At 38.2% G+C, this 14,965-nt stretch overlaps 2 protein-coding genes across 4 annotated transcripts in view; one reads left to right on the forward strand and one right to left on the reverse strand.

Annotated features, from left to right (window-relative positions):
• Positions 1-14,965, forward strand: part of LOC139169584 (retinoic acid-induced protein 3-like) — a 168,900-nt gene that overhangs the window by 15,373 nt on the left and 138,562 nt on the right. The gene's annotated exons all lie outside the window — the stretch shown is intronic.
• On the reverse strand, positions 503-13,099 carry C6H12orf60 (chromosome 6 C12orf60 homolog). 3 transcript variants are annotated; one of them, XM_070754797.1, is made up of 5 exons: positions 13,019-13,099; positions 12,383-12,538; positions 11,426-11,604; positions 3,090-3,257; positions 503-1,342 (listed from the first exon to the last, which is right to left on the reverse strand). In XM_070754797.1, the coding sequence occupies exon 5, from the start codon at positions 1,317-1,319 to the stop codon at positions 540-542; it is 780 nt and encodes a 259-aa protein (XP_070610898.1). In that variant the 5' UTR covers positions 1,320-1,342; positions 3,090-3,257; positions 11,426-11,604; positions 12,383-12,538; positions 13,019-13,099; the 3' UTR covers positions 503-539. The 3 variants fall into 3 exon arrangements, with proteins under 3 accessions (XP_070610898.1, XP_070610899.1, XP_070610900.1); XM_070754798.1 differs by lacking the exon at positions 13,019-13,099 and adding an exon at positions 12,815-12,898; XM_070754799.1 differs by lacking the exons at positions 3,090-3,257; positions 11,426-11,604; positions 12,383-12,538; positions 13,019-13,099 and adding an exon at positions 2,697-2,742.

The raw sequence follows: 14,965 nt of genomic DNA on the forward strand, positions 1-14,965 counted from the left end.
TGAATGCCCATGTTCAATTTTTGTGAGTCAGCTAGGGGCCCATCCTGAATTTGCTCATATGCACCTATAGTACATGCCAAAATTGGGCTTTACCAAGGACAGATGAACAAAAAGGATTCATCCTATCTTATTGAATCATTCAATTGCATTTGCTTTGAAGAGCAAAATCAGATTCATTTTGTGTTTTGAAGCTGTGATATTTATTTATTTTTATTATTTATTATATTATATTTTATTTTATTTTATTATTTTATTTTATTTTATTTATTTTATTTATTTTTATTTTTATTTTATTTGTAAGGCCATTTCAATGGAATTGATTAAAAATAACTATTCAAAGTTATTAAGGGGAATTTTGAATAGGAGCCAAACCATATATGCCTTTGTTGACACTGATATTATATTAAAAAAAATATTAACATGTTTGAACCATAGATGGGAATAGAGATACTGCAATCAGAAGTTTTCTTTTTTTTATTTGCAACTTTCTTGCTGGGTAAACAAGTAAATTTCTAAAAGCAGAGCAATTGCCTTCTGGTTTATTGCCTTTTGTCAATGATCAATGTGACATACTCTTCGGCCATCTTAATAAATCTTTGGAAATGTTCACAATATGGTTTCAAAGTCTGAACAGCTTCTGCCACAAGTTCTGCGGCCAACTGAACTGAATCCTTAGACGCTTGTCTACAATGAGTTATCCGCATGAATTTAGCAAGTGAAAAAGACCTGGGCACAACAGAAAAACTGCGGCTTTTCTTTTGGACTGGTGGCGATGTTTGAGATGAACAGGGGCTGGAGTCAGGAAGCGCTTTAGCAATTTCTTCTTTGGTCATGAGAAGTTCACTCACTTGAAGAGACAGCACAGGTGTACTCATTAAATTCTGAACAGCAATTTCAAGCATTTCAGGGAGATTACCATGCTTAATTATAACAGCACAAATGGGACCACAGATATTTTCAAAAATGCCATTATATTGAGAATATATATCTTTTATAAGCCTGATTTTTTCATCAGTGGAAAGGGTTGGCAGAATAAGTTGAGAATACAAAGGGACTTCGATTTTTTCCTGGAAAGCTTTGTCTTTCAACTGTACTAGGGTCTGCATCTCTTTCAGACCAGTCTGCAGAAGCTGAAGATTTTCCTCGATGGTAAGGTTTTCCTGTACTGTAATTATGGGTAATTTACTTCCAAGAAATTGGTTGAGCATTCGGAATGCAGTGTTGGTAGAAGAAACAAAAATATAGACGCAGTCATACATTTCGCGGCTGGCCTTGACTAGTTTCTCCTCAGGCTTTGCTCCACAAACAATGGACTGCATTTCCAATAAAGGGATATGTTACACTGAAATTCAAATTAAAACAATATTTAATGGAAGAAAATCAATTGCTTAATTTTATGAGAAACCAAGGCCAATATATATTTTATGATGACTAGGCCATACTTAAAATATTTTGGATCTATTTCCATACTTGGGGCTAGTACAATATATTTTATTTGAACGGCTAAAAAATATGAGTAGCCCTCTTTGATCAGTTCAAATCTTTTTTCTCCAGAGTGGCCAACTGGATGCTTTGAGGACCTTCCATGTGGGAAATAGTCCCCCTCTCATCTTTGTTCCTTTGAATCTGGTATTTGCAGGGATGAGATTGTCAACAAGACTAATTATTCTTGACAGACATGTCAAAGAGCCTTGATAACACAATGGTTACAATGCAGTATTGCAGGCAAACTCTGTCTATGGCTTGGAATATTGTATTACAGGCAAGTATCAAAATGTAAGACACGAGTATGCTGTTAATAAGTAGTAAAACAAAAAACACTGAACACATTTTAATTGAACAGAAATTGCCAATATTATCACAAAAATAAAATGTAGTGGTTTTTCATAAGAGGATGTCTAATATATCTCAGCGATGGTGAACCTTTTATGGTTCTGGTACCCAAAGGATGTCTGTGCGTACACATCCCACACCCATAATCCAATGCCCTGCCTCTCCCCCTGTGCATGAGCACAGGTCTCACTGAAGTAGCCCATCTTTGGACCCGTTCAATTTTGTCAATATCTTTTTCTGGAGACCTCACTTACAAAAAGATATTGACAAAATTGAACAGGTCCAAAGACGGGCTACAAGAATGGTGGAAGGTCTTAAGCATAAAACGTATCAGGAAAGACTTAATGAACTCAATCTGTATAGTCTGGAGGACAGAAGGAAAAGGGTGGACATGATCGATACATTTAAATATATTAAAGGGTTAAATAAGGTCCAGGAGGGAAGTGTTTTTAATGAATACAAGAACAAGGGGACACAATCTGAAGTTAGTTGGGGGAAAGATCAAAAGCAACATGAGAAAATATTATTTTACTGAAAGAGTAGTAGATCCTTGGAACAAACTTCCAGCAGACGTGGTAGATAAATCCACAGTAACTGAATTTAAACATGCCTGGGATAAACATATATCCATCCTAAGATAAAATACAGAAAATAGTATAAGGGCAGACTAGATGGACCATGAGGTCTTTTTCTGCCGTCAGACTTCTATGTTTCTATAAGTATCCTGACATCTTGTAGGTCTGTTTTTTGCTCTCCCCAGGGTTCAGGAAAGCCCCCTGAAGCCTGGATATGGTGAAAAAATATCCTAACGGGCCAATTAGAAGTTCAGAAACCAAAGGGAGTGGAGTTGTCCTACTATTTACCTTCAGGTAGTTGCAACCAGGCCTCACAGACTTCGGTCCATTTCTTCTGCAGCCGGGAAGGTTTTCTTGAAGGCCTCTGTAGCCGATAATAGAGCTCTGGATCGATCTGGAGCTCTGTTATCGGCTACACAGGCCTTCAGGAAAGCCTTACCGGCTACAGAAGAAATGGGCCGAGATGTTAGAGGCCCGGCTGCAACTGTCCAAAGCCGAAGAAATTCCTGAAGACCTCTGAGAGTGAAAAACAAGCCGAGGATGAATACACAAGGGAACTTCTGGTTGGCCCATTGTCCCATGCTTGCCATAGGTTTGCCATCACTGATATATCTTCTATTATATTGTTCACAGGGAAATGCCAATCTGCAATAATTTAAGAACATGGAGAATTTATTTTACCTGTATTTTCTTATTTATTCCATCTGGGTATGTTCCAGCACCAGTCTTCTACAATTGGTGGCCTACTTGGATATTCCTAAAGGACCCAGTTGCATCAGTTGTCAATAGCTGTCTTCAAATCAGACTCTGATGTTCAGGAGGACACACATATCACACCCATTCCTGACACTGTAGAGAAAAAAAAAGAATTTCCTGATCAGAGGTACATTTTATACGCCCTTTAGATTTTTTATACTATGAAGATAATACCAGCTGTTCTCTCCGAGTCCTCAGAGAGGGGCGGCATACAAATCTAATAAATTATTATTAATTATTAAATTATTATTCTTTTTCCTTTGTTTCCTTTTGGTCTTTCTCCTACTTTCTTTTAAAGTCCCCCTTCTTTATAGGTTACAATAATTGCATATTATTAAATAAACAACATTAGGACTACTTTGTATATTCATGATTGCACAGGTTCAGAAGCAAAAATCACACCAGTTTTGGATTTAAACCACAATGAAACCTAACTTCTTTGGCATAGCATGGTTAAAATAAATAGAAAGCATGGCTCAACCTGCCATTTGGCTTGGTATGATTGCTTGGCATGAGATGAAAAAGAAAACACAGTTCAGTGGAGACGAACTAGAAGAGAACAGCTCATCTTGTTGAAATGTTATCAGTGGTTATACAGGCAATGACTTCACAGAGGCCAGTCAGGTGGATAATCCTGCAGGATACCAATAACATAGCAATGACATCATAGGGCACAATCACAGAAACAACACAGCACTCTAACTGCTCTAGTTTAAATAAAACAGAGCAACCTCTTAATATATCTCCTCCAGCAGTAGGTTGCTCCCAGTTTGGCCTAGTCCAGCAAACTGGTAACGATGGGATTTAGAACCCATTGATCTTCTCCACTTGTCTAGGCTGCACGAATCCCAGCGACCGGTTAGGTCCCACAGAGTTGGCCTTCTCTGGTTCCTGTCGACTAAACAATGTCGTTTGGCGGAACCCAGGAGAAGGGCCTTCTCTGTGGCGGCCCCGACCCTCTGGAACCAGCTCCCCCCCCCCCGGAGATTAGAACTGCCCCCACCCTCCTTGCCTTTCATAAAGTTCTTAAGACCCATCTCTGCCGTCAGGCATGGGGGAACTGAGATATCTCTCCCGGGCCTATACAGTTTATACATGGTATGTTTGTGTGTATGCTTGCTTTTAATAATGGGGTTTTTAGTGTTTTTTAAATTATTAGATTTGTTCTTACATTGTCTTTGCTGTTGTTGTGAGCCGCCCTGAGTCTACGGAGATGGGCGGCATACAAATCTAATAAATATTCATAATTGATCTTCTCCACTTGTCTAGGCTGCACATATAACCAGCTCTCATAGCTGTTTACCTTTATTTTCCTTGCTGTTTTCAGGATTTTCAGTACATTTTCAATACATAAAGACTATTTTTGAAGAAAATGGCAATCTTGCTTTTCTAAAACTTACTATTTTTTAAGGGAAAATTTTCTAAAGAAGAAATGGCTTCAGAGCTGAAGAAGTTTCTTCGATGCGAACTGAAACGTCTTCAAAGAAAACAGTTGCCTCCTGAAAAATAAAGCACCTTGGGGACAACCATGACCTGGATGACTGCGAATCTCCATAGACATAAAGAAGAAATAGGTTCGTCAAGATATGCATTAGTATCCTTCAGTCTCGAAAGACCATGGTATCATGTTCTGGATTCCCCAGAGCATGAAGCCTGGGTCGGTTAGTATGGAGCAGGAATGGGCAAAGTTGGCTCTTCTGTGATTTGTGGACTTCAACTCCCAGAATTCCTTAGCCAGTCACGCTAGCTCAGGAATTCTGGGAGTTGAAGTCCACATGTCATAGAAGAGCCAACATTGCCTACCCTTGGTATGGAGGATAGACAGTTACCCAAGTAGTGGATCCCCTCTCTCCACATCTTTGAAATATTTCAATGGAATGGCAAAGGCCAATATGATTGGTTCCAGCAGAAGTTATCAGAACATGGCTGTACACAGTCACGGACTGCTTCCGAAATTCCGGCTCCGGATTTTGCCTCAAGGTTTACTCCTGAAGCCTTTTCCAATGATGGATATAGCCACAAGGCAGTGGAACGCTGGCTGGGGAATTCTGGGAGTTGAAGTCCAGATATCTTCAAGTTGCCAAGGTTGGGAAACACTGCTCTAGGGTACCAGTAGAAATCCACTCCTTTCATACTTAGGTATGAAAGCTGGCTGAGTGACTATGGGTCAGTTACTCTCACAGGGAGATCATTGTGGGGGAAATAAGAGGAGTGTTAGATAGGTTTGCCATCTTGAGTTGTTTATAAAAATGATAAAGTTGATTAAATAAATAATTTTAATTATATTTAATTATAAGTATTATATAAATAATACTGACAAGGTTCTGAAATACATACTCCTCTACTTCTATAACATCAGTTTTTCATTTACACATTTTTTGAGCTTTCCTTTCAGCCTTTGCTAACAACGCTAGCATTCTCCTGTACTTCTCTATAAAGCTTTCTCCAACATCTAACATGTCTTTCCTTCAATCTACATTTCTTACCAAAGCTCAAACGTCTGATGTGGGTCTGACTTGCAGCAATTGGGCTGATGAGCACAATTATACCTTTTCAAAGGTGGCCAATTACTTATTGAATTTCCTGTCTTGAAATGAATGTTTGGCTTGGTAGATGAGATTTTAAACGTCTCTCCAAATTAGTCTTTTGAACGAGTTGATTTTAGTTGGTTGACTTATGAACGTTTTAAAGTTCCTAGTATTAATGTGCTCCTGTCATGGCTTTGAACATTTTAAAACTTTTTAAATACTGTATAGGCTACTTTGGCAAACTTCACTTTTAAAAAATGACATTTAAATAATATTTAACTTTCCTCAGTCTACAACTTCTGCTCTCCTGTGGTTGTAACTCTGTACTTTGACATGAGTATTGGCAATGATATTGGTGTTTTGAACTAGATATTTTCTTCATTGACACTTCCAGTCAGCAGTTAAAACATCATAAGTACAAAATTAATGATCAAGATGAAACCAGCAGGTCCCATTTTTTCCTGTGGAAATTTAGATACAAAAATTTAAGTCTAAGAGATCTGTAAATTGAGTCAAGGGACCTTTCTCCACTTACACTTACTTACACCTAACAATAGCACCAATATGGAACTGAAACCTCTTATGTTTTTTGCCATTTTTATTTCTGACATAGCTTAAAATTTCCATAACGGTTCCAGGTTTATAATCCATTTTGTGGGTTCCTTCTGGTTCGGACTGGTTCACTTGAATCGGTTGCAACCTGCAGGTGACATCACAATGTCATCAACGAATCAAATTGCTCGATGCTGGTCCGTGGGTACCACCATCTCTTTTTTTGAATATTTTTAAAAATTATTTTCTTCTGTGCATGCACAGAAGCTGAGTTTCTGGCATGGCACATGTATCACAATTTTTTTTATCTTATTTTTTTCCCCCTGGGGAAAGTTGTACTATGCATGTGCACGCATGCGCGTTCCCACAAGGCGCAATCATGCAGCATGGGAGGAAGCGAAGTGGCAATGAGGTAAGTTGGAACCCACTCTCAAGTTGTATCCTTACCTCTGGGATGGACACACGGTTTCCTCCTAGTTTTTGTGCAATTTCCTCAGAACTATTCATCTCTGAGGAGGAGGAGAAATAATATTTTTTAAAAACTGGGATCTGCCCAGTATTAGTCATGTCGACTAAACAATGTCGTTTGGCAGGTCCCAGGGGAAGAGCCTTCTCTGTGGTGGCCCCAACCCTCTGGAACCAGCTCCCCCCTGAGATTAGAACTGCCCCCACCCTCTTGGCCCCTCGTAAGCTCCTTAAAACCCACCTCTGTCGTCAAGCATGGGGGAACTGAGATAACTTCCCCAGGCCTATATTGTTTATGTATGGTATATTGTGTGTATGTTTTTTAAATTATGGGTTTTTATTTTTAATTATTAGATTTGTATTGTACATTGTTTTTTCTACTACTGTTGTGAGCCTCCCCGAGTCTACAGAGAGGGGCGGCATACAAATTTAATAAATAAATAAATAAATTTGCCAGATTGAAATCCAGAAATCTAGATTACCTCAAATTGTACTTGATTCAGTGACAAGGGCTTGGAATGAAGCAAATGAGACACACCTTTCCTTCTATTGCTTCATGGTGCAATCACTCCACCCTGTCTCTCAGAGCTGGGCTGTTGTGGAATTTATGTTTCTTCCAGGGGTGGGTTCTAAATTTACCTCACCACCAGTTTGGTTCCTCAAGCTCTGCATGGCTGTGCACGCATTGCGTGCCACACGGTCATGCGCAGAAGCCAAAAACAAGATGGCGGCACCCACAGACCGGCATCGATGAAACTGGTTCTGTGATATCATCACCAGTTTACTAATGATTCTAAAGAACTGGTTAGAACCAGTAGGAACCCTCTCTGGTTTCTTGCTTTTCAAAATCATGCTAAAGCTGTTTAAAATAGCTTATGAGCTGTTGGTTTTCCAGTAAAAGTTTTTTGTTTTTTTCTTCCACATCAAAAACATAGATAACATACATCATATATTCCTTCAATAGAAATCAATATATATATATTGTTGCTTAAAAACAATAGTACAATAACTTAAGTTACATTCCAATTTTAATTTTATTATTCAATTCACCTCCATCTTCCCTCTCTCCATTCCCCTCTTTCTATCTCAAGTGGCTATTCCACCTCTAGTATCTACTTTCTTACACCTTCTCTCCCCTTTCCTACTACTTTCTCCTCCTCCTTCCTCCTTCCTTCTCTGCCTCTCCTTCTACTCTCTCTCTTTCCTCCTCTTTACTTCCTTCTTTTCTACCACTCCTTCTACTCTCTTTCCTTTCTCTCCTTCTTTCCTATGCCCTCTAAATCCTTCCCTGAGTGGATAGTTTTAATTACAAAGATTTTTTTCTTATTATTTTTCTAACCATTAAAAAAAAATACATCATAGGTCAACTTAGTAAAGAGCTTTCTCAACATTTTCTCCTATTTTTTCTTCATAGTCCAAAAGGCATCTCTGTAAGTCTACAAAGTAGTCCTTAATAGACACTGTAAGATCATCAACTTTTAATTCTATATTGCCAAAGCTACCATTCACCAATTTATAGTCTGAAGTAATCCTTTTCTTTCAACTTTTTTTCCTTTCAACTTTCAAGTAAATAGAAGTTCATTACAGGTTCACAGCTCCAACAGATAAGATGACAATTTTGTTTTGGTTTTTCAAGATCCAAGGCCAACAGCTGTTCAAACCTCCACAAAAATCCTTCACAGCAATAATTCATCCAACCAGCAGGTGGCACCCTCCATCAGTTCCACATCTATTTTCTCTTAATTATTATATTATGTTTGAGTCAATTTTATTAAAGCAGATATTCACTCCAAAATTAAATCAATAATCCAATTTAAAGATTATCAACGTTTAGGCTTCTTAAAATTGTTACCACTGTGACATTCGATATTAGGTAACTGCTTTGTCTTTGTTTTTTGTCTATCCTTTCGTTCCAGTTAAGATTAGAAAAGTCCCAAGCGTCAATGCGGCAAACTCACCAGCACAACCTTTAATCTCTTTCTTTGTCCCTCCTGCACTTTTCCTTAGTTCCTCTTTCCAGGTGACTTCAAACTTCAAAAACAATTGATCTTTGTGTTTTGCAGCTGCTGAGGCTTAGACAGCTTTCACAAGCCGATTTCTACTGCTGCCAGTCAAGGGCCCTAAATCAGTTCTCTGTGGGGTATGCCGACCCCAACCAGATCCCCGACAGCATCCCTCTACTTCACTGCCTCTCCAGGGCAGTTCCGACCTGGTTCCAATTGAACCAGGACCCGAGGCGACAGGGATTTGAGATTCCTGTGTTGCCGCAGCGCTTGGCCATGACCCTCTCCTAAAATAGCTGATGAGTTGATGGATACTCAGGGGCAGTTGCACTGATAGTAGCTAGAGGACAAAGCAGTTTAGAGAGATAGAAGAAGGAAGAGAAGTTTTGCCTTTTATCCTGTCATCTGTCCTAGTGTCTATAGTCAGTTGCTATGAATTTATGCAAGTCTGGAATAACCTTTGAAGATAGCTAAACCATCTGGGTGAACAATCTATCCAAACTAGGATTGCTTCCCAATCCTATCCCATGCCAGGTAAGGAATGATTGCTGTATATATTTATGCTGACAGTGATTTCTGGTGGAAGAAGATGGGCTGGGGAGGAGAAGATAGGATAATCTATTAATTACTTTCCTTAACATGCCCTGTTCACTGTAAATAAGGACACTCACAATTCAGGATACTGGCAGGATACTGATAGGTGAAATAGGGTGAAGGAAATTTTCTACTGGTATACAGTAACGTTCTGGTGAATGGTGCTTTAATGATCTGTAAAGAAGTGATTAATCTAGGGTAGATCCTCTAAGACAGGGGTCCCCAAACTTTTTACACAGGGGGCCAGTTCACTGTCCCTCGGACTGTTGCAGGGCCGGACTATTAAAAAAAACCTATGAACAAATCCCTATGCACACTGCACATACCTTATTTTAAAGTAAAAAACAAAATGGAAATGTACTATTTAGAGGGGGGGGGGGGAGAAGTCTGAAATTCATACATGTTTATGTTTTGTTTTTAATTTTCTTTTGTTAACACCTGATTGGCTATACAAGGTTTTCTTGGCTTATAGAAAAATATATAAAGAAAGAAGGAAGCACTTTGGCATAATGGTTAATACGTTAAAAATATAATTGGTGTTGTACTTTTTTGAGGAGGGAATTTAATTAAAAGAAAATGAATGTAACTGGATGACAAAATTAGAAAAAAACTTTTGCAACTTTTTTTTTGATTGATATTAGTTACTAACAAAATACCGCATTTTATTCATGGAAAATTAGATGTGCTCCTGTCACTCACCCGCGGGCCGGATAAATGGCCTCAGCGGGCCGCATGTGGCCCGTGGGCCATAGTTTAGGGACCGCTGCTCTAAGATGCTGTCTTAAAAACATAGATGTTTAAGCAGTAATTTGAAAGGTTGAATTATACTTCAGAGAATTCTTTGCTTCAGGGTTGGCTTTTAAAATATCAGCTTTAGAAGTTTCTAGTTCCGGGTTATTATTTTCTATAATTTAATACCTTATTTTACCTTACTATATACAACCTTATTTTAAGAATCAGATCCTTAGTGCCAGCTAACACTGTACAACTGGGTTCTTTTCTTTTTTATCCAGAACACCTCCCCAATTTATTATTATTATTATTATTATTATTATTATTATTATTATTATTATTATTATTATTACTACTACTACTACTACTACTACTACTACTACTACTACTACTACTATTTATTAGATTTGTATGCCGCCCCTCTCCGAAGACTCTGTTCTCCATCTTTGTAGAAGAAGTGCAGCATTTAATTCTCCTCTTTTGCAGGCAGTGTCTGCTTTGTGAAGGGCAGGGAGAAGATTGTGCTAGCTATCTGTCTTTCCCCATTCCTTCATTGCTAGCTGTAAAATCTATCTCCACAGTTGTTTTGCATCCCAGCAAATATCTGAAGAACCATCCAGCAGCCCTGCCTCACTCTGGATCTTTGAAAGTGGATTCAGAACCATCAACACTGACCTTCTGTATATACTCTACAATTGGTCTTGAAGCCCAAGATGGACTGTAAACTTTGAAGTTGAAGTATAGTCTTCATTTGGTGATGTCTTGCTTCCTGCTTTTTGTAACATCATTTTTGTCACTTTGATTGGATCTCAGAGAGATGCTTCTTTCTGCACACTGGATCTTGCATTTTTAAATGAATCAAACTGGCTTTCTTTTTTAAAAAAAAATATCTAAATTTCATAGTAGAATTATTTGCTGCTTCTGGGCTATGAAAGTTTGGTTTCATTTATGTTTGACATCTCTGGGGAAAAATGTGATTAAATTTTGCATCACAAAATTGATAGTTGCTATACTTGATGCTTTTTCCCTAACAGCAAGTAGGGTAAAGTGGGGTTGTTTCCCACAGAAGCAAATATTACAGAATCATTGCAATTTCACATATATTCTGCTCAAAAAAGATAAAGGGAACACTTAAACAACACAATACGTCCTCGGAAAGGGGCAGCATACAAATCCAAGAAATAAATACAACTCCAAGAAAATAAAACTGTCCACTTAGGAAGCAACACTAATTGACAATCAATTTCACATGTTGTCAGCACTTTCAACTTTGTACAGAACAAAGTATTCAATGACAATATTTCATTCATTCAGATCTGGGATGTGTTATTTGAGCGTTTCCTTTAATTTTTTGAGCAGTGTATAAAAGTCAGGCTGAACGCAATACCTGTTTTTCTTCTTAATCGAGAACCAGTGCAAAAGAAATAGTCAGCGAGCGCCATCTGCCGTCCATTTGGAATTTAACCTCATTCTTTCTCTAACCGGCGTGCTCACAAAACTGCCCTTCCCTGATGACGGAGAGGTCGCATGCGCAGCCCGCTTCGCTCTGAGCCGAGGACCTGAGACCTGGAGGGGAAAAAAATAATGGACAATTAACGCTAGAGGGCGCAATCGAGCTACGTCGTTGCCATAGAGATCAGGAAAGCGCCTTAGCTGTTTGGTTTAAGGCAGTGCTACTTCTCTGATTTAATCCGCAGAAGTACAGTACAGTATTACAAAATACTCCGCGCCGTGTTTGAGGATCACGTTGGACGTATCGAGATAACTGAAGAGTAGACCGATAATTATCTCTATTAGAGAAGATACCTCCTGATTCTTTTGTCTTTAAAACCAAACGTATTGTCTTTAAAACCAAAATATACTGACTCAATTTGTTATTTGTATAAAAGCAAAGCAAAGATGCTAATAGAAATCTAATAAATAAATAGGGCCCAGGAAGGAGAGGACACAGTTTCTTAGGCCTGGAAATTTGGGTGCTTCGTTTGAGGCTATTCCCCTCTGTCAGAGATAGGGGACAGGAAAAAAGATGCTTCCTGAATTAAGTTTGATAACTAGGGGAAGGCACAAGGAGAGATTGCAAGTGGTACTTTTCTAGCTATCTTTCCTTACTTTGTCTAATTGCAGTAGAAATATGTTCCAGCTGTCTTCTTTTGTTTGTGCTATGTGTTTGTGACATTGCCTACCCTTGAAGCAGCCTTAAATTGTCTTTACCTGGCTGGGGATTATAAGAGTGATTTCCCCCTTATCCAAATGCTGATATATATTTTTTTGTAAACCAATCTGACCCACTTCACTAAATGGTACCTTAATGATGCAGTCAGTGACTTCCACAGAGTGAGATTACCTTATTTGCCACCTGAAGCTGATGCAAGTTCAGATTTCTCTGCTTTGGGTAGCAGAAATGTCTTCTCCTGCCAGGCTTCTGACAGCTCTTGGCTTCATGTCAGTTTTGATCATCAGCTGACCAGAGAAATGCAGGATTGGGTGGGCATCAGATTGCCTAATGAATTATGAGAAATAGAAACAGCACAATTAAACAATTATGCAGGTTCATGTAACACTATAATTTTTTTTAATGTTTATAAAATACAAAAATAAAGTAGGAGAGGGAAAGGAAAAGGGAAGGGTGCAGAAAAGATGGGAAAAAGAAGGAAAATGAATTGACTTACAACTCCTTTTGGTATAGTATAATTAGATAGTAACATACAAACTGAACTTTTTACTTTCACATAGTAGTACACACTAGCCATTTCTCTTGTAGAAAGTTAGCACTCACCTTTCTCCTAGAAGAATGAAATATTCTAGGAAATATTAAAAAGGCAGAATATTATACTGTATTCCCCTGGATGAAAAATGGAGAGACAAGTTTTTGAGGCCGGAATCAGACTCACTCTTAATAGCCCCCACCTTCCTCAATAGCCCACTGCAGATATCAGCACTTAAAAGATGGCTAGGTCTATTCATAAGCAAATACCCTCACCCAAGATCAAACAAAGGTAGGATTAGCCCTCAGCCACAATAGGAATTGTCCAAACTCCCTTCATTACATCATCCAGCAAGATTCAACCAAGCCTGGGATACAGATAGCCTACAAAGTTAGCTAAGACCCTTGCCCCCTGGAAGTCTGACAGCCAATGGGATACTTACCCTTTCCACAGGAACAGGAAGCTCAAGTTCAAAACCCAAGAAAGAGTATAAATAACACTCACTCTCCACTCCAGGACCTAAAATTCACTCTCCAGCTGTCCAGAACCTAAAACCCATGTGATCCTGTTCACAATTAAACCATCCTTCCAAGCAGCCTCCATGTTTCCATTGTCTTTCTCCCCATTTGGAACTGAACACAGATGGACATTTCTTCCAACACTATATCAATACATCTATCTAATTGGTCAAACCTAAAATCAAAGTTTCATTTCCCCCCATCTCAAACACAAAACCCAGAAGCGGTTTCCAGGTAGAAACAAATGATAGATAGATAGATAGATAGATAGATAGATAGATAGATAGATAGATAGATAGATAGATATAGTGATCTGTCTGTCTGTCTGTCTATCTATCTATCTATCTATCTATCTATCTATCTATCTATCTACCTACCTACCTACCTACCTACCTACCTACCTAACCAGTCAATTTACCCATCTCTGATAACTCTATCAACGTTTGCAGACATTCTTCCATTGTGGGCATTGAAGTGTCCTTCTATCATATTGATTGCCTTGGGGTATGGATTTAAACTTTAAATTTGAATCCAAAGGGAGTTTATCAATAGATAATGCGGGTAGTCAGCTTCCCTCATGCAAAACTCTTGTACATAAACTTATTAGGTTTTTACTGGGATAAATACAAGGGTTTAATCAATTGTCAGATCTAATCTCATAACCTAGGTCTAGTCCAAGACAATACAATATTAAGGGGAGTAAGCAGGGAATTCAATTCAATTCAATTCATTAGATTTGTACGCCGCCTCTCTCCAAAGACTGGTTATAGTCCCACTAGTTATTGTTGATGATGATGAGATATGAGAGGAGGAAGATAAATCTTTTAAATTGTAAAACCATTTATCCTTATCCTTAAAGTACCACTGATGCTAGCCAGGTGGTGTTACCTAGCATCATGTTTGTGGCAGGTTAGAGATTGGTATTGGAGGTAGAAAATATAGGTTGGTATAAATTTATGCTGGGGCAGGATGTGGTAGATAGTGCTTTAAGCTGTGGGGAGTTCCAAGAAATATTCTTTCAGAAACTAGTGTTTTCTCTTTTCAGTGGCTAGTGCTTTTTAACTACAGTGCAGAGCATTCTTTCCTATGAATAGTAGCATTTTTAAAACTTCTCTTTCATAATGAAGACATTTGCCAAAATTGAACGCTTGTGTCTTCTTTTTTGCCTTTTTTTGGTGGATCCTAACACAGTGAATGATCTGACTACAGAGCTATTATTTTTTCTGCTGGAGCAAAAATGAACTACAGTACTGTATATGGAACTATTCTAGAGCTGCTGCATATGGGTCAGATTATTGTACAACTCCTACATAGATTGTTCCCGCTGTTATGAATGCAACTGAAAATGCAGAAAGCATTCACCAAGTTACAAATCTAGCATAAATTAGTGTTTGTATTATGAGCGCTATGCCACAGTTGCAGGTGGCTTTAAAAAGCTCTGAGTCGCAACCTCTTTAACTTGAGCCCTTTTTATTTTGCAATTGTGTTAATCTTAGATATTTGTCACTTTTTAAATTGCATACAGATGTGTATTTTAATAACTTTAAAAATTAATTAAAAATATTTTTTTAAAAAACGAAGAGCTAGGCGGCATATAAAATAGATATAAGAATGGATGGATGGATGGATGGATAGATAGATAAATAGATAGATAAAATCCAACAATAAATATCTTAAAACAAAATAAGATCGTGTCTTAAAAAT

The sequence above is a fragment of the Erythrolamprus reginae genome, chromosome 6, assembly GCF_031021105.1.
Source record: "Erythrolamprus reginae isolate rEryReg1 chromosome 6, rEryReg1.hap1, whole genome shotgun sequence".
Lineage (NCBI taxonomy): Eukaryota > Metazoa > Chordata > Lepidosauria > Squamata > Dipsadidae > Erythrolamprus > Erythrolamprus reginae.

Excerpts from the sequence above, each read along its gene's own strand:
- C6H12orf60 (XM_070754797.1), bottom strand. The coding sequence starts at position 1,319 with ATGCAGTCCATTGTTTGTGGAGCAAAGCCTGAGGAGAAACTAGTCAAG.